This window comes from Bombina bombina, chromosome 2 (assembly GCF_027579735.1).
Source record: "Bombina bombina isolate aBomBom1 chromosome 2, aBomBom1.pri, whole genome shotgun sequence".
Classification (NCBI taxonomy): Eukaryota; Metazoa; Chordata; class Amphibia; order Anura; family Bombinatoridae; genus Bombina; species Bombina bombina.
The window spans coordinates 816,416,096-816,443,466 of NC_069500.1; the positions used below are offsets into that span (position 1 = coordinate 816,416,096).

The 27,371-nt window shown below is 38.5% G+C and overlaps 1 protein-coding gene across 1 annotated transcript in view; it reads right to left on the bottom strand.

Annotated features, from left to right (window-relative positions):
• The window catches only part of MYO1F (myosin IF), a 228,463-nt gene that overhangs the window by 58,388 nt on the left and 142,704 nt on the right, over positions 1 to 27,371 (bottom strand). Inside the window, exons 3-11 of the mRNA XM_053703064.1 lie at positions 25,512 to 25,601; positions 18,770 to 18,864; positions 7,829 to 7,916; positions 7,270 to 7,359; positions 6,379 to 6,510; positions 2,842 to 2,976; positions 2,623 to 2,755; positions 1,799 to 1,995; positions 996 to 1,076 (exon numbers count right to left, since the gene is read on the bottom strand). Of these exons, the coding sequence (XP_053559039.1) occupies positions 996 to 1,076; positions 1,799 to 1,995; positions 2,623 to 2,755; positions 2,842 to 2,976; positions 6,379 to 6,510; positions 7,270 to 7,359; positions 7,829 to 7,916; positions 18,770 to 18,864; positions 25,512 to 25,601 (1,041 nt within the window). The remainder of the gene's footprint in view (positions 1 to 995; positions 1,077 to 1,798; positions 1,996 to 2,622; positions 2,756 to 2,841; positions 2,977 to 6,378; positions 6,511 to 7,269; positions 7,360 to 7,828; positions 7,917 to 18,769; positions 18,865 to 25,511; positions 25,602 to 27,371) is intronic.

The following is a 27,371-nucleotide window of genomic DNA, read 5'->3' on the forward strand; positions in this document are numbered from 1 at the left end:
CATGTTTTATTCTATATCTGATGACTAATACATCATTAACTTTAGCATTTATCTAGCGCTATTCTCTGCTCCTTCTCTCTCTCACACACACACACACACACACACATATATATATATATATATATATATATATATATATATATATACATATACACAGGAATATATATTTATAAATACATATAACATATTCTGCTATGTGCAGAACATTGGAATGTGAAATAGTTACAGTAAATATACATTATAACACTTTATTAACTATAAATATTGCATAAATATGATTTTACATGTTTTCCTCTACTTAACTGCAAAGGGCTCCAATGCACTTATATATATATATTCAAAAGCAATCACATTCATTAGAATGCAAACTCAAATTTGGAAGATAATTTTACTTGCTGGATTGAAGATTGAATGAAGACTCATTCAGCTGAAGGCAATGTCATTTACAAAAAAAGAAGGAAGTCTTACTGTCTTTGGAGGTAATTCAATTTACCTCTCTCGGGATTGAAGGTAGTCTAGCTTGCTAGTAGAATACAGTATCAAACAATAGTTTCCAGCCTTCAATTTTAAAACAGGCTTTTATTTTCTCATATTGGGTCCAAGGATAAAATGTACAACGTTTTAGGGCAGCACTAGGCCCTTAGTCATGCCATGATAAATGACTAAGGGCCTAATGCTGGCCTGAAACGTTGTACATTTTTTTTCCTTGGGCCCAATATTAGAAAACAAAAGCCTGTTTTAAAATTGGAGGAAGAAACTATTGTTTGATACTGCAGATGAAGGCTTGGCAAGTCTGTGATTCTGTGTTCCAGTGACAAAGAGTGTGCTGTTTTTCATTATCTTTGATAATAATTGCTAGTATACTACACTTTATTTCACTGTCAGGCACTCTTTCTTACTGGTCAGCAGTGTCCCTCACTACACCTGCAGTGTACAGCCACAATTATATTACTCTATATTAATGCTTTTAAGAAATTATTGACAAAAATAAATACCTGGAATATTTCAAAGCCATATATATCTAGCACTCCAATGCTGTATTCTTCATGAGGTTTTTGCATGGCCCTGTTAATAGACTAATGAAACAAGAAAAATAAGGTATTTGTATTATTTACCCATATAGATAATTAACTCTCTGAGTATTTCAAAATGTATACATAGTCCATTTAGTTTCAGCAGGGTAACATTTGTGTCATAGGCCCTGTAACTACTTAAAGGGACATAAAACAACAGGTTGAGATCTCTGTATATCCTAAAAGTGATTAAAAATAGTTTGCATTAAAAAAATTAAAAATTGCTGGCAAGTATTTTAAAATAATTTTCAAAAATAAGCAAAATGAATTACATAGCTAAGCTGCCTGGAGCAGCTAACTCCCCCCCCCCTTATCAGTGTTTAGACACAGGCATTGTATTTCAACTGAGTTCACAGCTTCTAGGCCTGCTCCAGCAGATAATCCCTATGCACTTTTGCATTGTACCAAAACCACAATAGATATAGATACAGCCATAAAAGGAATTGTGTGGGGGGCAGTTAGAGCTTTACAATTCAGAAACTAAAAAGAAAGGATTAATGACAAGTCACTGCAGTATAAATTTGCAGTAAAGTAATTAAAGTACTTTATTATTTTTTGTCTCTATCCCAACTTGTTTTATGTCATTTTAAGGAAAGTAGGTTGCCCTTTTGTTCTGCCTCTCTTTCACATTGAGTGTGACTGTATGTAAGAAAGACCCTATTTTTTTTTGTGAATAATCCAAAATGTCCCTCAATGTAAGTAAGGTTCAGCATATTTATTCTTACCTCTACCAGAAAGTCAAACACCCTTGCATATAGTGCTTTTGCTAGAGCGTCCCTAGTGTAGGAGGCCTGCTCAACATTTAGGGTGACAGTGATGGATTCGGAACGTCCTCCCCACTTGCTGTCCATTTTACGACTAGTAATCTTATTATTTAGACGGTCCTTGTCTATACCCAGCAAGTAGGCAGGGAAAGCCAGGACTAGAACACAAGAAAAACAGTATCACTCATGAAAAGTCACTTGTAAGAAGACAAAAAGACACTTAAAGGGGCCGATTTATTAAAGTGCAGATGGACATGATACAATGTATCATGTCCATCTCACAACGATAAATACGCTGTCTGCATTTATTATTGCACAAGCAGTTCTTGTAAACTGCTTGTGCAATGCTGCCCCCTGCAGATTCGCGGCCAATAGGCTGCTAGCATGGGGTGTCAATCAGCCCGATCATATAGGATCGGGCGGATTGTAGACCGCTGCTTCATAACTACTGTTTCTGGCGAGCCTGAAGGCTCGCGCGGGAACAGGGGATTTGGCCCCAAAGACTCAAAGCTATCTCCTTTAGTATAAGACAGAGACAGTATCACTAGAACACCCAACACAGTATTATTATTCATAAGAAATCTTATCATTATGTTTTCCAACTAATTTGATCCAAATGAATTTAGTTTTATTGTAAAGAAGACGAACTTTAGAAGAACCCTCTTTTATTCACCCTCAGCTGAATCTCACTCATTTGGAATGCAGGTTTAGGAAAGAGCAATTGTTTCACACATCACAAAGTTATATATTCAGAATGCATTGCAAATTCCAGTTGTATTACTCACGGTCTGCACATTCTACCCCGGCGTAGTTCCCTTGTTCTTGAAAGTTGATGTTCCCTAAATGTAATATGCCAGCGGCGATTTGCAGGACTAACTGCTGCTCCTCCCCGGTAATACCGATCACTTGCATGGCGTTCTGAGGAGCCACGAGACAGAAGATGAAATGGAAGTTTTATATGTGAAATAAACAAATGAAACGTACAAAAGTGTGAGACCACTCACCAGCATTTCATAGAAATCACTCTTATCATCTGTTCCATCCACTTTGTATGTTTCTGATTGATTTAAATAAAAATAATAATCAGCTGACATTATCCCCAGATTCTGTCTCTGTTCTTGTGAAGCCCCCTCTAGCAGCTGTAGAGAAACAAGAGGAAGCAGAAACATGAATGATTAATATTGTTACATTTAAAGGGACAGTAACATACAATTTAAATGGGCATGAAAACTAAAAGTTTTCTATTGTCACTCACACAGGGCATACAATTTAAATCAAGTTTCTAATTTACTTCTATTATCAAATTTTCTTCATTCTCTTTGCATCCTTTGTTGAAAAAAACTTGGGAGCACTATATGACAGCAGTTTGCAAGAATTTTATCCATTTGCAAGAGCACTAGATGGCAGCACTATTTCCTGTCATGTAGTGCTCCAGATGCCTACCTAGGTATCTCTTCAACCAAGAAAACCATGGGAACAAAGCAAATTTAATAATAGACGTACATCACAAAACATTTTTTTTTGGATTTCAGTTACCTTTAATCTTTCATGACTCAGATAGAGCATGTCATTTTAAACAACTTACCAAGTTACTTCTATTATCAAATTTACTTCATTCTTTTGGAATCCTTTATTAAAGAGTAAACTCAGGAGCAGCAATGCATTACTGGGAGCTAGTTGAACACCTCTGGAGCCAATAACAAGAGGCATATACAGTATCTGCAGCCACCAATCATCAGCTAGCTTCTAGTAGTGCATTGCTGCTATTGAGCATACCTAGGTATGTTTTTTTCAACAAATAATACAAAATCAAAATTAAACTTTCACAATTCAGATACTGCATGCAATTAAAAAAAACTACTTTCAACTTTGCTTCTATTATAAAAAGTATAAAATGTACCTCTCTTGGTTTCCTTTATTGAAACTATTCTCTATAAGAGTTATGTCTTAACAAAGGACACAAAGAAAAAGAGCTAAAGTTAAAGGGACATTAAACCCAAATTTTTTCTTTCATGATTAAGATAGATAATACCATTTTAAACAACTTTCTAATTTACTTCCATCATCAAATTTGCTTTTTTCTCTTGATATTCTTTCCTGAAAAGCATATCTAGATAGGCTCAGTAGCTTCTGATTGGTGACTGCACATATTTGCCTCATGTGATTGGCTCACCCATGTGCATTGATATTTCTTTAACAAAGGATATCTAAAGAATGAAGCAAATTAGATTATAGAAGTAAATTGGAATGTTGCTTAAAATTGCATGCTCAATCTGAATCATGAAAGACATTTTTTGGGTTTAATGTCCCTTTAATAGAAGTAAATTGAAAATATTGTTTTATATTGTACTTCTATTTGAACCTTAAACATTTAATTTGTATTTCCATTTCTATATTTTAAACAACTTTCTAACTTACTTCTAGTATCAGATTTGATTTGCTCTCTTGGTATTCTTGATTGAAGAAGAAGCAATGCACTACTGAGAGCTAGCTAAATGCATTTGGTGAGCCAATAACATGAGGCGTATATGTGCAGTATCAGCTCATGAGTCTACTTACGTATCCTTTTCAACAAAGGATATCATGAGAATAAAACAAATTAGATAATAAAATTAAATTGGAAAGTTATTTAAAATAAAACGCTCTATCTGAATCACGAAAGAAAAAACTTGGGTTTTATGTCTCTTTAACCCCTTAAAGGGACAGTTTACCATAGAATTGTTATTGTTTTAAAATATAGATAATCCCTTTATTACTCATTCCCCAGTTTTGCATAACCAACACAGTTATATTAATATACTTTTTACCTCTGTGATTACCTTGTATCTAGGAACCTTCTTCCAGCCCCCTGATCACATGACTGTGACTGTTTATTATCTATTGTCTTAAATTTAGCATTGTTTTGTGCTAAATCTTAAATAACCTTCTGTGCCTGAACACAGTGTTATCTATATGGCACACGTGTACTTTCTGTCTCTTTGTGTTGAAAAGCAATTTAAAAAGCATGTTATAAGAGGCAGCCCTCAAAGGCTTAGAAATTAGCATATGAGCCTACCTATGTTTAGTTTAAACTAAGAATACCAAGAGAAAAAAACAAATTTGATGATAAAAGTAAATTGGAAAGTTGATTAAAATTACATATCCTATCTGAATAATGAAAGTTTAATTTTGACTAGACTGTCCCTTTAACCCAATGTGATGTATATATACTTCATGCGTTACTTTGCCTGTCGTACTGCATATACGTCTGAGCAGCAGGGAGCTCCAGCAGTATCCGCTGTTAAGTTACAGTCGAGAGCTGGAGTTCATGAGCTCTAGGCATCTCCCTGCATATAGAACTGGAGCACAATCGGTGCTCCGGTTCCATAGGAAGGCAAATGCCAGATCATTACAGACATTGACACTGTGTGAAGCAGAAGCCATCGGGAGGTGTGGGAGGGAAACCAGGAGGAAGGTGGGCGGTCCAGCAGGGGAGAGAGTGGGATAGCCCTAAACTGCAGAAAAAAATAAAGGGAGAGGGAGGGATGGGGAGCTACACTACAGAAAAAGTGGGGTGGGTGGTTCCAACTAACAATTGCTGGGGGAGGTGGGTGAACCACTACACTACAGAAAATGTTACAAAAAGGATAACAAAAATAAAAAATATATGTAATTTATAGGTACTGGCAGACAGTTGAGAGAGTTTAGGGTTAGAGGGGGTATTTGGGGGGATCAGGTAGGTGGGAGGGTTGAGGAGGATCCCTACACTGCATAAAAAAAATAATATAAAAAATAATAATGCTAATCATTAAAAAAAAAAACGTCTGCCAGTACCTAAGATAGTGGTGACCAGTGAGGAAGGGACAAGAGTTGTTTTGGAGGGATCAGGTAGGGATCAGGGGCGGGAGGGTAATCTCCACTCTACAGCTAATAGTAACCTTTACAAGCTACCTGATTATCCCCTTCACTGCCGGTAATAATAAAAGTTTGGTGCCCAGCTGTAATTAGCAGCATTCTAATTACCAAAAAGCAATGGCAAAGCCATATATGTCTGCTATTTCTGAACAAAGGGGATCCCAGAGAAGCTTTTACAATCATTTGTGCCACGATTGCACAAGGATTATGTAAATAATTTCAGTGAGAAATCCAAAGTTTGTGAAAAAGTTATCAATTTTTTTTATTTGATCCCATTTGGCAGTGAAATGGTGCCATGAAATATACCAAAATGGGCCTAGATCAATACCTTGGGTTGTACTTAAAAATATATATATAGTTTTGATAGGTAAATAAATGTTTAAATGGAGTGATGACAAAAATGCTAAAAATTATCAGGTATTTTGGGAAAGTTCTTCTCTTAAAGTCCCAGTAGCGAAGGGGTTAAGGAACTTAGAAGTCATTATTTGGATCAAAGAAGTCTGATCATCCATTGTTCATCAAAATACAACATGCAAGTGACATTGCTCTTGGCTTTAGCCCCACTAAACAATTATTGCCTTCATTGAGTTGTTAGACTACATATAAAAAAAAGGGATGACTATAAGTTTACACAGCACAACCCTTACCTGGTAAAAGACATGAAAGTTGCGCTCATTCTCATTCTGATTGACCACTCGGGATTTTTCCAAAAGGAAGTTAGAGATTTTCCCACCATCTGGCTCCCCCCCACGACTAAACTGGATCTCAAAGTATTTACCCTGTAAAAGGAAGCAAAAAGTATTTTGGCAAAATAAAGGCATGTGTTGTCTTAGCACAATATATAATACTCACTGTTACAACTGTTGTATGCAATTATGGTTTTATTGACACTGTAATAACTTATGACTAAATATAGTGGTTTGCATGCCATCCTGCCCATTTATAGATAACTATATCAGTGAATAGAGTGATATAAAGGTAGAGATTTTTTCCAATTAAAAAAAACTCAGTGAGCATTAGAAAAATTATGTGTGTGGTGTGGTATTTTGTGTGGTGTTGTGTGTACAGTGTATTGTATTGTGTGTGGCCTGATATTGTGTGTTGTGTGTGCAGTGTGTGGTACTATGTGGTGTAGTACTAGTTGTGGTGTGGTACTGTTGTGCTGTGTGCAGTTTGTGGTATTGTGTGTGGCTTGGTATTGTGTGGTACTGTGTGTGGTGTGGTATTGGGTGTGCTGTGTGCATTGTGTGGTATTAAGTGTAGTGTGGTATTGTGTGTGGTGTGGCATTATATGTGTGATATGGTATTGTGTGTTTGGGGGGTGGTATTGGGTGTGGGGCGGGATTGTGTGTGTGGGCTGGTATTGTATGTAGTATTGTGTGTTGTATGATGTGTGGTGTGGTATTATGTATAGTGTTGTCTCATTTTGCAATGACATTAAACTTCCAGCTTGTCTTGCAAGTAAAAATATAACAAAACAAAAACATTTGCCATGTTTCAAAATTCTCTATCCCTCTGATTCTAGTGTATGTACTCACAAATCGGCTGGAGTTGTTATTTCGTACAGTCTTAGCATTACCAAATGCTTCAAGAAGAGGGTTGGACTGGAGAATGATATCTTTGACATGCTAAAAAACAAAGACAAAGAGGCTATGATTACAAGGGGAACATAACCAATAGCTCAGGGTGCGCTATCTTGACCCAACATTTTCCAGTCATTGGACAACCTGATCACGAATACAGACACCAAATCATTTGGGGTGAAAAAGTCCACAGCTTGTTTTATTAAACACCATAACATTAAAATATAAACATCTTAAAACCCTCAACAACAGAGCTTGCCCTGGTAGCTACTAATACGGGCTATCCACCTTACGTGGCACGCCTCCATAAAAACCAACCCTCTCCTCCTACCCCAACAGGAGGTACCAAAATGTCCACTTAAATGGCATAAACACCCAGGACAAGCACCCCATCAATGCTGTGACAAAATTAACACTTGTTTCAACTGAAGAAGGACTGTGGAATCACATTATTAGTAAATAGTCAATGAAAAGATGAAGAATAATGTGCATGGGTGAGTAGGATTATGGGTACCTGCACTTTGTCTCCACCCCCAGACACTTTGGATATGTATCCCATAATGTATTTTGCAGCCACTGTTTTCCCTGCTCCGCTTTCACCACTAAAATAAATAGATGATTGACAAAAGATCAGTGCATTTGGCCCAATAATTATATGATTTTGAGCAAAATTCATTTTGAGCCATTGATGCAGTTCATAACATTTGTATTATTTATTTGGATATCTACCCATCATATAACCTCGTCAAAAGACATAGGCCTCTATTTATCAAGCCGTCAACCGCAAATACGCTGGAATTCTGCAGCGTATTTGTGACGAGCCTGATTTGCCTTAGTTATCAAACCCTACAGACCGGCAAAAGTAGAATTTAGTGACGTAACATACGATCTGCCGGACTCAGTCTGACACAGATCGATGTTTACGTCACTACAGATGTTCCGAACGCAAGTTCGGCACTATCTGACTACTTTTGCTAGTTATCAAATAACTAGCAGGTACGCTCTGCACTTTTCCGGCCCAGCGTACCTGGTTTTCAATCCACCGCCCTGGAGGCCGCGGATGCCATAGGAATCAATGCAAAGCAGCGAAAGCTCATGTTCCCCGAGTCTAAACACCCCTAATCTGCCCCCCCTACACCGCCGCCACCTACATTATACTTATTAACCCCTAAACCACCGCTCCCGGACCCCGCCGCAACTAAATAAAGTGTTTAACCCCTAAATCGCCACTCCCGGAGCCCACCGCCACCTACATTATACTTATTAACCCCTAATCTGCCCCCCTACACCGCCGCCACCTACATTTAACTTATAAACCCATAAACCGCCGCTCCCGGACCCTGCCGCAACTAAATAAAGTGCTTAACCCCTAAACCGCCGCTCCCGGAGCCCACCGCCACCTACATTATACTTATTAACCCCTAATCTGCCCCCCTACACCGCTGCCACCTACATTATATTTCTTAACCCCTAATCTGCCCCCCCTACACCGCCACCACTATCTTAAATGTATTAACCCCTAAACCTGTCTAACACTAACCCTGACATCCCCTAACTTAAATATAATTTAACTAAATCGAATGTATTAACCCCTAAACCTAAGTCTAACACTAACCCTAACACCCCCTAACTTAAAAATATATGTTACAATCAGCCAATAGAATGCGAGCTCAATCCTATTGGCTGATTGGATCAGCCAATAGGATTGAACCTCAATCCTATTGGCTGATTGCACTAGCTAATAGGATTTTTCCTACCTTAATTCCGATTGGCTGATAGAATTCTATCAGACAATCGGAATTCAAGGGATACCATCTTGGATGACGTCACTTAAAGTTACCTTCATTCAGTCGTCGGATGTCGTTGGAAGAGGATGCTCCGCGTCGGATGTCTTGAAGATGGACCCGCTCCGCGCCGGACGGATGAAGATAGAAGATGCCGTCTGGATGAAGACTTCTGCCCATCTGGAGGACCTCTTCTGGCCGGCTTAGATGAAGACTTCTGCCCGTCTGGAGGACCACTTCGCCCGGCTTCGTGGAAGACTTCGGCCCGGTTGGGTGAAGACGTCTCAAGGTAGGGTGATCTTTAAGGGGTTAGTGTTGGTTTTTTTTAAGGGGGGATTGGGTGGGTTTTAGAGTAGGGTTGGGTGTGTGGGTGGTGGGTTTTAATGTTGGGGGGGTATTGTACTTTTTTTTACAGGTAAAAGAGCTGATTACTTTGGGGCAATGCCCCGCAAAAGGCCCTAGGGCTATTTGTAATTTAGTATAGGGTAGAGCTTTTTATTATTTTGGGGGGCTTTTTTTTATTTTATTAGGGGGATTAGCTTAGGTGTAATTAGTTTAAAAAAAACTTGTAATTATTTTGTTATTTTCTGTAATTTAGTGTTTTTTTTTGTACTTTAGATAATTTTATTTAATTTTATTTAATTGTAGTTAATTGTAGTTAATGTAGGTAATTAATTTAATGATAGTGTAGTGTTAGGTGTAATTGTAACTTAGGTTTTATTTTACAGGTTCTTTTGTCTTTATTTTAACTAGGTAGTTATTAAATAGTTAATAACTATTTAATAACTATTGTACCTAGTTAAAATAAATACAAAGTTGCCTGTAAAATAAAAATAAATCCTAAGATAGCTACAATGTAACTATAAGTTATATTGTAGCTATCTTAGGGTTTATTTTATAGGTAAGTATTTAGTTTTAAATAGGAATAATTTATTTCGATTTAGTTAAATTATATTTAAGTAAGGGGGTGTTAGGGTTAGTGTTAGACTTAGGTTTAGGGGTTAATACATTTAATATAGTGGCGGCGGTGTAGGGGGGCAGATTAGGGGTTAATAAATATAAATTAGGTGGTGGCGGTGTATGGGGGGGCAGATTAGGGGTTAATAAATATAATGTAGGTGGCGGTGGGCTCCAGGAGCGGCAGTTTAGGGGTTAAAACTTTATTTAGTTGCGGCGTGGTCCGGGAGCGGCAGGATAGGGGTTAATAATTTTATGTAGGTGGCGGCGGTATAGGGGGTGGAAGATTAGGGGTTAATATGTATAATGTAGGTAGGCTCCGGGAGCGGCGGTTTAGGGGTTAATACATTTATTAGAGTTGCGGTGGGCTCCAGGAGCGGCTGTTTAGGGGTTAAACACTTTATTTAGGTCCGGCAGGGTCCAGGAGCAGCGGTATATTGGGTAAACAATATAGTATAGTGTGGGTGTTTAGTGACAGGGTACCAAGAAACCTGTAAAAAAGCAGAATAGCAGCGAGATCGATGACTGTTAGTTACCAACAGTCCGCTGTTCATCGCCCCGTACTTGGTGCGTGGCTTTTTGACAGCTTATTTGGTAACTTTGGAGAACGTATTCAGGTCTGCGGCAGTGATGTTAGGTAAACTTAGGTGAGCGTATTGGTGCCATCGAATGCAAGAAAGTCGACGGCTTGATAAATAGAGGCCATAGAGCAAAAATATAAGCAACCTCTACTACAGGTACAAAACCCTTTTTACAAAAAAGTTATGGATTTTGGAATATTTATATATTTGCATCTGTAAAATTGGACAGATTGGAGAGGGAATGGAACCAGCAATATCTTATGCAATTTAGGCAATATACAACTTATACATGCAAGCTAAAGGTAGTTTTATAGAATTTGTAATACTTTTCTATACATAGTACCATAAGAAAGATAGTACTGTAGTGTAATCAGAAAGGCAAAAGTTATTGTTCTAAATAGATAAAGACTAGAATTTGCATTTTAGAACATAAAAAACAACTTAAGACACAGGCAGAGAAAATCAAGAGTTACTGGTTGTAAAAATGGAAACTTTTTAATTTTTTTTTTTTTAAATATGAATAAAAAAGTCTGAATTTTGGAATTCTGGATTTGGGGATCTGTATCTGTACTACTATATGGAAACTGGTTAGTTCATTAGACCAATCATTAGTAGCAAGCTATCTCCAAAATACATTAAAATAGTTTTGAGATATCATTATTTAACCATCTACAATGCACTTAAATTTGAGCACTGTAATGAAATAATACAGCATACACAACACAATGCCTGATGATAAAAAATCTTGTTTTTTTTTAGAACTTATGCTAATGTGTTTCTCTTTCACGTCACAGCATAGCGAGATAAACAGCTCTAAAGGTTGAATGTGCCTCTCTATAACTCTTTGAGGTACCTTGCAGTACTCACAAGACTTTTTAGATAATCTCACCAGGCCAAAGAGCTTTAACAAATAAGGCCCATAGTCACAAAAATTCAAATTTTCCCCAATTAATACGTATTTACCTCCAGCAGATCTGACCTTTCCTCTGTAGAGTTGCAGCAGCTAAAACGTCTATCTGTTGGCTAAACCTAGTGCTTACCCTAATTACAAAGTCACCATTCACCTGTTCTGAGAAGGGTGGTTGACTACATTGTTCAATTTCAGTGTCTGGATGGGCAGTGAGCTTTTGGTATAATTGATATCTTATGGTTTAAGGATAAAAAAAAGTTTTATTAAAGATACTTTATGTAGAGAGTTCATTGTTAAATGGACAGTGAAAGTATTATAAATGAAATACTCTTACCCCAGATGTGCCCTTTTAAGGATTCCCTAACTTGAAGAAAAAAATAATAAGTGGAGTAGATAGGATGTTAAAAATTAGAAGAAAGTGCAACAGATTCTGCTTCCAGGTGGTGACCCACCAAAGAACAAGCTACTGAGCTGTTGTTTGTTCCTATTTAAGTGCTTCTATCTCTTGTGTATATTTGTATCATGACCCTAGGGATATTCTCCCTAAGGGTGATGGGTGGAAACTAGGACTCCCTACCAATGTGCATTGAGGGATATGGATGCAGCTCATCGATGAGGCCCACAGAAGGTCAAAATAATCATCTGGGGTTTCTATGTTCCTTGTTCAGAGGAGACTTGCCTGGTATTTTGTGGTTGGACTGTCTTTTTTTAAAGTCAGAATTAGATTGAAACACTTGAGGAAAGTTCTCCTCTGTGAAAGGTACAATTGGGCTAAAAGAGGCTGCTCCAAGCAACTTAGCTGTTGTTTGTTCCTGCTTGACCACTTCTCTCCTTGTGTATACTAAACAGATACATTTCTAATTTGAGTATCTTTAAAAGAGCATATCTGAGTTAAGTGTATTAAACAGAGTTTTGCATTTCATGTGTGTCTATAATAGAATAAACTAAGACTTTTCTTCTCTATATGATGCCAACTGCTGTTTTGAGATCTCTCCACAGGTGCTCTATGGGATTGAGATCTGGACTGATTGCTGGCCAGTTAAGTGCTCTCCAGCGCGTTGTCTTAAACCATTTCTGGGTGCTTTTTGACGTGTGCTTTGTGTCATTGTCCTGCTATAAGACCCATGACCTCTGGCGGAGATCCAACTTTCTGTCACTGGGCCCTACATTGCACCACAGAATTCTTTGGTAGTCTTCAGATTTTATAATGCCATGCACACAGTCAAGACATCCAGTGCCTGAAGCAGCAAAGCAACCCCAAAACATTAGTGAACCTCCACTATGTTTGACTGTAGGGACTGTATTCTATTCTTTAAAAGTCTCATTTCTTTTTCTGAAAACATTAGAATGATGGACTTTACCAAAAAACTGTAATTTTGTTTTGTCTCTCCACAGCACATTCACTGAAAAGGATTTTGGCTTGCTCAGGTAAGTTTTGGCAAACTCCAATCTTTTTTTTTTATGTTTCTGTGTCAGCAGTGGGGTCCTCCTGGGTCTCCTACCATAGTGTCCCTTTTCATTCAGATGGCAACGTATAGTGGAAGCTGACATATTTGTACCCTGTGCCTGAAGGTCAGCTTGAATTTGTCTGTAAGTTGATCAAGGTTCTTTATCCACCATTCGAACAATCCTTCCTTGTAATCTTTAATCAATTTTCCTCTTTTCTCCACATCCAGGGAGATTAGCTACAGTGCCATGGGCTGTAAACTTCTTGACAATGTTGCGCACAGTGGACACAGGAACATTAAGATCTCTGGAGATGGACTTGTAACCTTGAGATTGTCCATGCTTTTCCACAATTTTTGTTCTCAAATCCTCAGACAATTCTGGAAACGGAAAGGCTAAGTTAATTGTTCACCATTTTAACACCTGTTAATTGATACAGATGAGTTTAAATACAAATTACAGGAGCATCACAAACTTGGAATGCAATTATTTCTTAGAATTTTGAGAAGGTGACAATAATTTTGCGCGGTCTATTTTTTGAGTTTTGCGTGGAATGTATCAGATTTGGCTTTTTTTCTCCACTTTTCTGTTTCATACCAATACAAACAAAAGAAATAAACATGAGAATGCCTAAACATTTATAATTGCAACAATTTTCTGGGCAAAGTGGTGCATTATCTGATAGAAATGCAGGGGTGCCAATATTTTTGGACATGACTGTATATATTCAGATAGACCATACAATTAAAAAAACAAAAATTACTTCTGTTTCAAAATTTACTTCTCTGGGTGTCTTTTGTTAAATAGTATATATGTCAATAATTTTGCATCAATGCTTTAAACAATGTTATACCCTCTTATCACTAGATTGTGTGTAGTATTGGGTGTGTTATTATGTGTGGTATTGTGTATATGTGTGTGTGAACATGGGACAATAGATAAAGAATGAAAAATGTTTAAAACAAAATCTGTTGGCTATATATATATTTATATATGTATAGTACATATATATTATATATATGTATATATAGTCACACAACTGCACTCAGTATCCATGCATGTGGCTCAGGGGGGAGGGGCCCCAACCAACCATTAGTAATGGGCCCCAAAATTTTTAACCGCGGTCCTGCTGGAGAGTGTTGGGAGTAAGGGTAGAATCCTTGATAATCCTGTGATTTGTTAACAGGCTGTTACAAATTATTGGACAGAGTAGATCACTAGACAACCAACACAATGTGAAAATCAATTATGTAAACACTGAATGGCACAGTTATTAGCAGCATGGAAATTCCTCAAGATGGAGTCCTCCTGAATGTCATCTAATTAGGTTTTGATTTGTATCTATAATAGTCCTAGGCAGACAGAAATCTAGGGGTGCACGTTTGGTACTCTTGGGTGATCTGTACAGCCTATGAGAAGCTACTGCTCCTTAAAGGAACAGTCTTCACTAAAATTGTTATTGTTTAAAAAAGATAAATAACGCCTTTACTACCCATTCCCCAGCTTTGCACAACCAACACTGTTATATTAATATACTTTATAGCATTTAAACTTCCACATTTCTGCCTGTTTCTAAGCTATTAAAGACAGCCTCTTATCACATGCTTTTTTATTTGTTTTTCACAACAGAAGACGGCAAGTTCATGTGAGCCATATAGCCAGGGATAGGCAAGGTGTCCGTACACGGACACTGGTGTCCGTTACTGGCCCTTACAGTGTCCGCCGCCCGTTGTGCAGTGGGGAGGGGTTAGTAGGATAGATGAATGCTGGTCCTGACTCCTCCTTAACATACACGGCACCAAGTTTTGCTGGGCCGGGGCCACCCTCGTGACACAGCTCAGTATTGGGAAAATGACGGAGAGAGAGAGGGAAGAAGCAAGCTGTCTGCAGTTAAGCCTGTGTCAACCACCGTGAGTTGTGACCCGTACCAATTCCTTGATCTGTGCTGCAGCCTGGTGCTGGTGTCGGTGTGTAGAAGTAGCAGACCACTGCCTACTGTGACAAACCTTACCTAACCAAGTAAGTAACCAACCATGATGATCATGCGAGTAACATCAAGGTGGGTGTGCTTGGTCAGGAGTTGCAGAGCCCCCCAGCAGCCTCTTTAAACTGGCTGCTCTGACTCTCATTATTCTCAGACGGTCTCATGTGTCCCAGCAGCAGGAGCCTCTAGAATCCTGGAAGCTCCTGCTGCTGGAACACATGATACTGTCTAAGAATGATGGGAGTCAGAGCAGCCAGTTTAAAGAGCCTGCTGTTCTGTTTGTACTGGGACACCCAGTGAATGTCTTAGCAGCCAGGGGTCTGCATGCTGAGACCACCAAGGGGAGAGTGAAGGGTTAAAACAGGCTCTCTGCAGGGAATAGATCTAGGAGAGCTGGTAACAATTCTGTGCTGCTTGTATTCAGGTGGAATTCAGTCCGGCTTCACCACAGATACATATTTTATTTCTGGGTGCTGATGGGCAGTACATGAAAAGTGCTGCCCATGCTGTATGGATCATTGGTGTGCTGCAGGGGGGGGGTATCCAGTGAGGGAGGTATTATATAAAACTGCCCTGACTAGTTAATTGGTGTCTGTAATAAAGAATAGTACAGGACAACACTTTTCGTGTACTGCCCTTCGCTGCCACTTCTGCTGGATGCTATTCCACCATGCATCCACTACCCTCTCAGTAAAGAGAGTGTTTTTTGATGTTTTTTTTATTTGAAATCTACCTTGGTGTCCTTCACTAAGTTCTGTACCTTGGAAAATGTCCACCACAGCCTTGGTCCGTGCCTATCCCTGCATATAGCATTGTGTTCACGCTCGAGGAGCTATTTAAGAGTTAGCACAAAACAGTACTAAATGCAAGTCAATAGATAAAATATAAAAGTCATGTGATCAAGGGGCTGTCAGAAGATGCTTAGATACAAGGTAATCACAGAGGTAAAAAGTGTATTAATATAACTGTGTTATTATGCAAAACTGGGGAATGGGTAATAAAGGGATTATCTATCTTTTAAAACAATACAAATTATATTGTAGACTGTCCCTTTAAAGGGACATTACATTCAAAATGTAACTAAGGGACATGAAACCTATTTTTTTCACAAATCAGACAGCAATGCAATTTTAATACACTTTTCAATTGACATCTAGGGCAAGATTACATATGCGGCATCGCCCGCAAAAGCTGGCAACGCCGTTTTTTACGCGGTTTTGGTATAACATATACTGCGCCGCATATAAATGTGGCTCGTATATTTTACCCATTGACCGCAATTTTTACTCCCATAAGCTAACATAGAACCGCGTCGCAAATTGATATCACATATTCAGCGTAAGGACTTACGCAGCGAAAATGAAGACATTTTACTACATTTTCACCTCGCCACACATAGGCAGGTGCAGCAAGCCTTATGCTGAAAATGTGAGCACCGTAACTCCCGTAACTGCCTGAAAATATAAACTAACACCTAACGCATCTATCTACCTGTCAACCGCCAACCCCCACCGCAATAACTAATAAAACTATTAACCCCTAATCCGGCATTAACCCACATTGCAATAAACGTAATACATGTATTAACCCCTAATTCGCCATTAACCCACACCGCAATAAACCTAATAAATGTATTAATCTCTAATCCGCCATTAACCCACATCACAATAAACCTAATAAATGTATTAACCCCTAATCTGCCATTAACCCACAATGCAATAAACCTAATAAAACTATTAACTGCTAATCCGCCAAAAAACGCAGATAACTAATTAAATTACTAAGCCCCCTAAACTAACACCCCCTAAATTAACCCCAATTACCTAAATTAAAATTAAAAAGCTAACATTACTTAAAAATAAAAAACCTAAAATTAAATTAATTTAAGATTACAAAAATAAAAAAGTTTAACATTACATAAAATAATCAAATTATCAAAAATAAAAAATTATACCTAATCCCTAGGAAAATAAAAAAGTTTCCCCCAAATAAAAACACCCCCTAATCTAATACTAAACTACCAATAGCCCTTAAAAGGGCCTTTGGCAGGGCATTGCCCTTAGTTAAACAGCTCTTTTACCTAAAAAATACTAAGTCCTCCCCCCCTCAACAGTAAAATCCCCACCCACCAAAGCCCCCAGAATAAAAAAACAACACTAAAAAATCCTAAACTACCCATTGCCCCTAAATTTGTATGGGCATTGCCTTTAAAAGGGCATTCAGCTCTTTTAAGAGTGCCCAATTGATCCCTAATCTAAAAACAAACAACCCCACCCCCCAAAAAAAGCCTAAATTTAACCTCCAAATAGGTACTCATTGTTCCTGAAGTCCGGCGGGGAAGGTCCTGTTCTAGGTGGTGAAGTCTTCTTCCAAGCGGCCGACATCTTTTTCCAAGCGGGGACCACTTCCTTCTTCATCCAGGACCAAGCCGGTGTGGAGCAGAGATGAGCGCGGAGCAGGACCAGCGACTGCGGAGCCATGGAGTGTGGAGGATCCTCTTCGTACGATCGCCGCCATACACTGAATAGTGAATTCAAGGTATGTGTTTAAATATGTTGTCCCTTGCATTCCTATTGGCTGATTTGATTCTTCAAATTCAAATCAGCCAATAGGATGAGAGCTACTAAAATCCTATTGGCTTATTATTGCATTGTGTGGGTTTGGTGGATTAGGGGTTAATAGATTTATAAGGTTTGTTGTGATTTGGGTGAATGGCAGATTAGGGGTTAATAGTTTTAATAGGTACTTTGCAATGTGGATTAATGGCTGATTAGTGGTTAATACATTTATTAGGTAGTTTGCGATGTTGGGGTTGGCGGATTTAGGGGTTAATACATTTATTAGGTAGTTTGCGATGTTGGGGTTGGCGGATTTAGGGGTTAATACTTTTACTAGGTAGATCGCGATGTGCGAGGTGAAATTACGGGCGGCGCGGGTTTCAGCAGTTACGCTGAAGCTTGCGCCGCATATGTAATCTCGCCCATATTGTCTAATGTGCTCAATTCTATTGGCATCCTTTGTTGAAAAACATACCTATGTAGGCTCACGAGTAGCAATTCATTACTGGGAGCTAGTGACTGCACATATATACCTCTTGTCACTGGTTTACATGATATGATCAGCTAGCTCCAAGTAGTGCATTGATACTAAGGATACTAAGATAATAAAGCAAATTTGATATTATAAGTAAAATAGAAAGTTGTTTAAAATTGTATGCTCCATCTTATAATTTACTTTCATTATTTATTTTGCACGCCTTTCCTGTAATGTAAAGGGACACAAAATACACTGATATTGTAAAATAAAGGGCCAGATTACAAGTGGAGCGCTAAATATCGTTTTTAGGAATTTAGCGCTCCACTTGTAATCTATCCCAAAGTTTTAAATAAAACAACTTGGCAATATACTTTAATTATGTGTTTTCCCCTCTACCTGTAATAAAAAATTATGAGTTTTTCAAATATGAGAATTGGAAGCACACACACCAGAATTCACAAACTTAACCCTGCTACATATCTTTCCCCAATTGGCCTCAGTAGAGGGGGTCAGATAAGGAACTACAAACCAAAGATTGTTTTGTTAACAAAATGACAGTGGCTAGCCGTGTTTACTCCAGTAACAAGTCTGGCAGCATAATAACCGCTAATATTCTGGCGCATTATTGTTTATTCTTTGACCATTTTGAACATCTTTTATTATGTAGTTTAATTAAACACCTATTCGTGTTTTCTAAACATTTTTGATATACTTGTAAACTAGTGATTCATCATATAGTAATAGAAGTGTACTTAACCTGATAATGACACACTGGTTCTCGCCATCTATCAACATATTACGATACATGTTGTCTGTCAAGGCATAGATGTGCGGGGGATTCTCATACTGAGCCTGAGAGAGACAGAAAGTTAATGCCCTGATGACTTGTCCTTCTACTAAATAATGTCACTTCTATTGACAAATCCCCTTTTATTGTTTCATATAATGCTCCATATATCCCCTCCCAATAGCTTATCTTGTTGCTCCATAACCATCTCTTGATAAGTACTGCTCATCTTTATAATTTATTTACTATACTACATAACTTAAAGGGACATGAAACCCAAAATGTTTCTTTTATGATAAAGATAGAAAATGCAGTTTTAATCAACTTTCCAAGTTGCTAAATTTGGGCTTCATGTCCCTTCAATCATATATTCCCCTTTTGCTTCACATGACCTCACCTTATATCTAACCGTATTGCCCCATATAATACCCTCCTATAACTGCTCCCTTTTCTGGGGTTATTATCCTTCCCTTATTGCTTTACATAACAAAGTTTACATGTTTTACAGATATATTTACAAAAGTATTTTTTTTTTTATACAAAGTATAACCCTTTCCTCAAAGGGATATAAAACACACATGGCCAGATTACAAGTGGATCGATATTTGTCACTCACGCTTGCGAGCTAACTTCGATAGAAGTTACCTCTTTGCGTGTGTCGGGTAGCACTTGTATTACAAGTTAAAAGTAGAAAAGTTTTTGCTTGTGCGCTAACCCGATGCACCAAAAACCTAAGGCCTAGATTTGGAGTTTGGCGTTAGCTGTGAAAACCAGCGTTAGAAGCTCCTAACGCTGGTTTTAGGCTACCGCCGGTATTTGGAGTCAGTGATTAAAGGGTCTAACGCTCACTTTTCAGCCGCGACTTTTCCATACCGCAGATCCCCTTACGTCAATTGCGTATCCTATCTTTTCAATGGGATCTTCCTAACGCCGGTATTTAGAGTCGTTTCTGAAGTGAGCGTTAGAGCTCTAACGACAAAACTCCAGCCGCCGAAAAAAAGCAGGAGTTAAGAGCTTTCTGGGCTAACGCCGGTTCATAAAGCTCTTAACTACTGTGCTCTAAAGTACACTAACACCCATAAACGACCTATGTACCCCTAAACCGAGGTCCCCCCACATCGCCGCCACTCGATTAAATTTTTTTAACCCCTAATCTGCCGACCGCCACCTACGTTATACTTATGTACCCCTAATCTGCTGCCCCTAACACCGCCGACCCCTATATTATATTTATTAACCCCTAACCTGCCCCCCACAACGTCGCCGCCAGCTACCTACAATAATTAACCCCTAATCTGCCGACCGCAAAGCGCCGCCACCTATGTTATCCTTATGTACCCCTAATCTGCTGCCCCTAACACCGCCGACCCCTATATTATATTTATTAACCCCTAACTTGCCCCCCACAACGTCGCCGACACCTGCCTACACTTATTAACCCCTAATCTGCCGAGCGGACCTGAGCGCTACTATAATAAAGTTATTAACCCCTAATCCGCCTCACTAACCCTATCATAAATAGTATTAACCCCTAATCTGCCCTCCCTAACATCGCCGACACCTAACTTCAATTATTAACCCCTAATCTGACGACCGGAGCTCACCGCTATTCTAATAAATGTATTAACCCCTAAAGCTAAGTCTAACCCTAACACTAACACCCCCCTAAATTAAATATAATTTTAATCTAACGAAATTAATTAACTCTTATTAAATAAATTATTCCTATTTAAAGCTAAATACTTACCTGTAAAAAAAAATCCTAATATAGCTACAATATAAATTATAATTACATTGTAGCTATTTTAGGATTAATATTTATTTTACAGGCAACTTGGTAATTATTTTAACTAGGTACAATAGCTATTAAATAGTTAAGAACTATTTAATAGTTACCTAGTTAAAATAATAACAAAATTACCTGTAAAATAAGTCCTAACCTAAGTTATAATTAAACCTAACACTACCCTATCAATAAATTAATTAAATAAAATACCTACAATTACCTACAATAAAACCTAACACTACACTATCAATAAATAAATTAAATACAATTTCTACAAATAACTACAATTACATAAACTAACTAAAGTACAAAAAATAAAAAAGAACTAAGTTACAAAAAATAAAAAAATATTTACAAACATAAGAAAAATATTACAACAATTTTAAACTAATTACACCTACTCTAAGCCCCCTAATAAAATAACAAAGACCCCCAAAATAAAAAAATGCCCTACCCTATTCTAAATTAATAAATTTAAAAGCTCTTTTACCTTACCAGCCCTGAACAGGGCCCTTTGCGGGGCATGCCCCAAGAAAATCAGCTCTTTTGCCTGTAAAAAAAAACATACAATACCCCCCCCCCAACATTACAACCCACCACCCACATACCCCTAATCTAACCCAACCCCCCCTTAAATAAACCTAACACTAAGCCCCTGAAGATCTTCCTACCTTGTCTTCACCTCACCGGGTATCACCGATCGGTCCTGGCTCTGATATCTTCATCCAACCCAAGCGGGGGCTAGACATCCACTGAAGATGTCCAGAAGAGGGTCCAAAGTCTTCCTCCTATCCGGCAAGAAGAGGACATCCGGACCGGCAAACATCTTCATCCAAGCGGCATCTTCGATCTTCTTCCATCTGGTGCGGAGCGGGTCCATGTTGAAGCAGCCGACGCGGATCCATCCTCTTCTTCCGGCGTCTCCCGACGAATGACGGTTCCTTTAAGGGACGTCATCCAAGATGGCGTCCCTCGAATTCCGATTGGCTGATAGGATTCTATCAGCCAATCGGAATTAAGGTAGGAATATTCTGATTGGCTGATGGAATCAGCCAATCAGAATCAAGTTCAATCCGATTGGCTGATCCAATCAGCCAATCAGATTGAGCTTGCATTCTATTGGCTGATCGGAACAGCCAATAGAATGCGAGCTCAATCTGATTGGCTGATTGGATCAGCCAATCGGATTGAACTTGATTCTGATTGGCTGATTCCATCAGCCAATCAGAATATTCCTACCTTAATTCCGATTGGCTGATATAATCCTATCAGCCAATCGGAATTCGAGGGACGCCATCTTGGATGACGTCCCTTAAAGGAACCGTCATTCGTCGGGAGACGCCGGAAGAAGAGGATGGATCCGCGTCGGCTGCTTCAACATGGACCCGCTCCGCACCAGATGGAAGAAGATCGAAGATGCCGCTTGGATGAAGATGTTTGCCGGTCCGGATGTCCTCTTCTTGCCGGATAGGAGGAAGACTTTGGACCCTCTTCTGGACATCTTCAGTGGATGTCTAGCCCCCGCTTGGGTTGGATGAAGATATCAGAGCCAGGACCGATCGGTGATACCCGGTGAGGTGAAGACAAGGTAGGAAGATCTTCAGGGGCTTAGTGTTAGGTTTATTTAAGGGGGGGTTGGGTTAGATTAGGGGTATGTGGGTGGTGGGTTGTAATGTTGGGGGGGGGGGTATTGTATGTTTTTTTTTACAGGCAAAAGAGCTGATTTTCTTGGGGCATGCCCCGCAAAGGGCCCTGTTCAGGGCTGGTAAGGTAAAAGAGCTTTTAAATTTATTAATTTAGAATAGGGTAGGGCATTTTTTTATTTTGGGGGTCTTTGTTATTTTATTAGGGGGCTTAGAGTAGGTGTAATTAGTTTAAAATTGTTGTAATATTTTTCTTATGTTTGTAAATATTTTTTTATTTTTTGTAACTTAGTTCTTTTTTATTTTTTGTACTTTAGTTAGTTTATGTAATTGTAGTTATTTGTAGAAATTGTATTTAATTTATTTATTGATAGTGTAGTGTTAGGTTTTATTGTAGGTAATTGTAGGTATTTTATTTAATTAATTTATTGATAGGGTAGTGTTAGGTTTAATTATAACTTAGGTTAGGACTTATTTTACAGGTAATTTTGTTATTATTTTAACTAGGTAACTATTAAATAGTTCTTAACTATTTAATAGCTATTGTACCTAGTTAAAATAATTACCAAGTTGCCTGTAAAATAAATATTAATCCTAAAATAGCTACAATGTAATTATAATTTATATTGTAGCTATATTAGGATTTTTTTTTACAGGTAAGTATTTAGCTTTAAATAGGAATAATTTATTTAATAAGAGTTAATTAATTTCGTTAGATTAAAATTATATTTAATTTAGGGGGGTGTTAGTGTTAGGGTTAGACTTAGCTTTAGGGGTTAATACATTTATTAGAATAGCGGTGAGCTCCGGTCGTCAGATTAGGGGTTAATAATTGAAGTTAGGTGTCGGCGATGTTAGGGAGGGCAGATTAGGGGTTAATACTATTTATGATAGGGTTAGTGAGGCGGATTAGGGGTTAATAACTTTATTATAGTAGCGCTCAGGTCCGCTCGGCAGATTAGGGGTTAATAAGTGTAGGCAGGTGTCGGCGACGTTGAGGGGGGCAGATTAGGGGTTAATAAATATAATATAGGGGTCGGCGGTGTTAGGGGCAGCAGATTAGGGGTACATAAGGATAACGTAGGTGGCGGCGCTTTGCGGTTGGCAGATTAGGGGTTAATTATTGTAAGTAGCTGGCGGCGACGTTGTGGGGGGCAGGTTAGGGGTTAATAAATATAATATAGGGGTCGGCAGTGTTAGGGGCAGCAGATTAGGGGTACATAGGTATAATGTAGGTAGCGGCGGTTTACGGAGCGGAAGATTAGGGGTTAATAATATAATGCAGGGGTCAGCGATAGCGGGGGCGGCAGATTAGGGGTTAATAAGTGTAAGGGTAGGGGTGTTTAGACTCGGGGTACATGTTAGAGTGTTAGGTGCAGACGTAGGAAGTGTTTCCCCATAGGAAACAATGGGGCTGCGTTAGGAGCTGAACGCTGCTTTTTTGCAGGTGTTAGGTTTTTTTTCAGCTCAAACAGCCCCATTGTTTCCTATGGGAGAATCGTGCACGAGCACGTTTTTGAGGCTGGCTGCGTCCGTAAGCAACTCTGGTATTGAGAGTTGCATTTGCGGTAAAAATGCTCTACGCTCCTTTTTTGGAGCCTAACGCAGCATTTTTTTGAACTCTCGATACCAGAGTTAATTTTATGGTGCGGCCAGAAAAAAGCCTGCGTAGCGTTAACAGCCCATCTACCGCCAAACTCCAAATCTAGGCCTAAGTTAGAACGTTGCAACTGTGTTAACATTTTCCCCCATAGAAGTCAATGTAGTGAGTAGGGTGTTAGTTTTTTCTATGGAAAAACCCAATACCCTACTCACGCGCAAACTTGATTGCATATTCTCAAGTGCGCTAACCCTACATGAAAATATTAATATTTCACATTCCAATGTTCTGCATATAGAATATGTTCTATTTATTCATAAATATATATATACAGTATATATGATGTTATTTTTGTACAGTATATATCTATGCTTTAAGATGTTTTTATCTATTAGACTGAAAAGTGTTCCAATGCGCTTATATATGTGTATATATATATATATATATATATATATATATATATATATATATATATATATATATATATATATATGTGTGTGTACATATGTATGTATATGTTTCTATGTGTATATATGTCTGTTAATACACATCTATACATATATATATATATATATATATATATATACATACATATATACACACACATATTTAGACATGCATATGTACTGTATGTATCTCTATGTTAAAGCCCTTTTTTCTCTAACAACTGAGACCTCATATCTTTGAGCCCTCATAACTTTTTTGTGCAATATTTTTTTTTAATCATTTTTATTAAATAGTGTTGATATGAGTGTAAGGGGCCGATATATTATTGTGCGGATGGACATGTCCACCGCACATCGATAAATGCCGACAGCATACGCTGTCTGCATTTATCATTGCACAAGCATTTCTCGGGAAATGCTTGTGCAATACTGCCCCCTGGACATTCGCGGCCGCTAGTAGGGGTTGTCAATCAACCCGATCGTATCCGATCGGGCTGATTGCTGTCCGCCGCCTCAAAGGTGGCGGACGAGATAGGGAGCAGCAGTCTTAACTCCTGTTTCTGGCGAGCCTGAAGTCTTGCACGGAAACAGATGCATTAGGGGCCATAAGGAGCTTAATGAATCAGCCCCTCTGTGTACTTTGTAATGTATTTTTCATGTGTTTTGTAACACTTTTTTGTTTTGCGAAACAATTAACCAGAGCTCTAAGGACGCGATATTCCAACATGCACTAAAATTCCAATGCACTCAAGCGATCTCATTTACTTTTAACTTGTAATACGAGCGCTACATTTGACATGCGCAAAGAACCACGATAAACCCGATATCTCTCCAATTTACTTCTATTTTCAAATTTGCTTAGTCCCCAGGTTATTCTTTACCTAGGTAGGTGTCTGGAGCACTACACGGCAGGAAAAACGGCTGCCATATAGTGCTCCAGACACATGCACGCTCCTGAGCTTACGTCTCTGCTTTTCACACAAAAGATACAAAGAGAACAAAGAAAATTGGTAAAATTGAAGTAAATTAGAAAGTTGTTTAACATTGCATGCTCTATCTAAATCATGAAGGAAACATTTTGGATTTCATGTTCATGTTCATCAGAACAACAAATGGAGAAGTTTAATTGCCTTGTTCATTCTGTTGCTGAATTCTATTTGTTTATGGTTTCTGTTGCATAACTTAGTGCTAAAGAATAAAAGACTTTAGAGGAGATAAAGAAGTGAGAGATACTTACGGCACCTTGATATAATTCAATTTCTCTATCTGTAAAATAAGGCATCTGTTTGAATGGGTTAACTGAGATTAAGACGGATCCTATATAGGTCTGATTGCAGTACAGTTAAGGAAGTTTTTTTTTATATTACAGATTTCTGCTATATCGTTTTTATAGAGGAGATATGAATTGATAAAACAAGATGCGCACACAAACAAACACAAACACACACAAACACACACAAACTCACACAAACACACACAAACACACACAAACACACACAAACACAAACAAACTCACACAAACACACACAAACACACACAAACACAAACAAACTCACACAAACACACACAAACTCACACAAACACACACAAACACAAACAAACTCACACAAACACACACAAACACACACAAACACAAACAAACTCACACAAACACACACACAAACACACACGAACACACACAAACTCACACAAACACACACAAACACACACAAACACAAACAAACTCACACACAAACACACACAAACTCACACAAACACATACACAAATACACACAAACTCACACAAACACACACAAACACACACAGTTGTCTAGATTAAATAATACCTCTGTATGAAACTAATATTTCTCAACATCCAAGTTCAAAAATTGCACAATTTAAAGAGATTTGTACCGACTTCTCAAATCATCTGCAATATATGAGTGACTCAATATTAAAATAAATAGAGGGGCATCTATCTTGTATTTATTCACCTTTGGGAAAATAGAATGAACTCAAAATGTTACAGATCGCAAGAATTAAAAAGGAATAAAACACCCTTGATAAAACAGTCCACTCCAACATATGTACAAATGGGAACTTGAAAAAAGTAAAAGAAAAAAAAAATTGAGACAACGTCATTCATCAGTTTTGCTCAGGGGTGATAGTCTTTATGAAGTCTGCATGCTTGGGGGTCAATTTATCAAGCTCCATACGGAGCTTCATGCCCTGTGTTTCCTTCAGGCTCACCGGAAACAGAAGTTATGAAACAGCGGTCTAAAGACCGCTCCTCCATAACCTGTCCGCCTGCTCTGAGGGGGCGACACAAATCAACCTGATCAAATACGATCGAGTTGATTGACACCTCCTGCTAGCGGCCGATTGGCCGCAAATCTGCAGGGGGCGGCATTGCACCAGCAGTTCACAAGAACTGCTGGTGCAAGGATAAATGCCGACAGTGTATGCTGTCGGCATTTATCGATGTGTGGCGGACATAATACGCTACATTGTATCATGTCTATCCGCACTTTAGTAAATATACCCCTTGGTGTTAGTGTAGGTGAAAAATACGTGAAAACTTGTCCAGACACCTACAGTCAGTTCCTTCTTTGTGTCTGTAAGGTCTCCAAGATACCTCTTTTTCTATCAGCGAGACATTTCTATAACAAAACAGACCTGTGTTTTTAAAGTTGCTGCTGTTGTTAGGTTCTCATTTCATGTGCAAGATATCTCGCTTAACAGCGCTTCACTTTTCAGCATTAATATGGAGCTGAAGTTCAACCTCCAAAGATTTTGAAACAGTGCTGAACTCATTGTGAGATTGCGAGAAAGACGACTGGCACCATTTTATTATGTCGCCCTGCAGTCTGTTTACAGTATTGCAGTGAACTCCATGGGATAGATTTATCACAGGTCGAGCGGACATGATTCTCTGTAGCGGATCATGTCCACTCGACCTCGCTAAATGCTGACAGCATATGCACATTCTGAAATGCTTGTGCAATGCCACCCCCTGCACATTTGCAGCCAATCGGCCACTAGCAGGGGATGTCAATCATCCTGATCGTTTCTGATTGGGATGTTTTCAGTCCGCTGCTTCTTAACTTCAGTTTTAGGA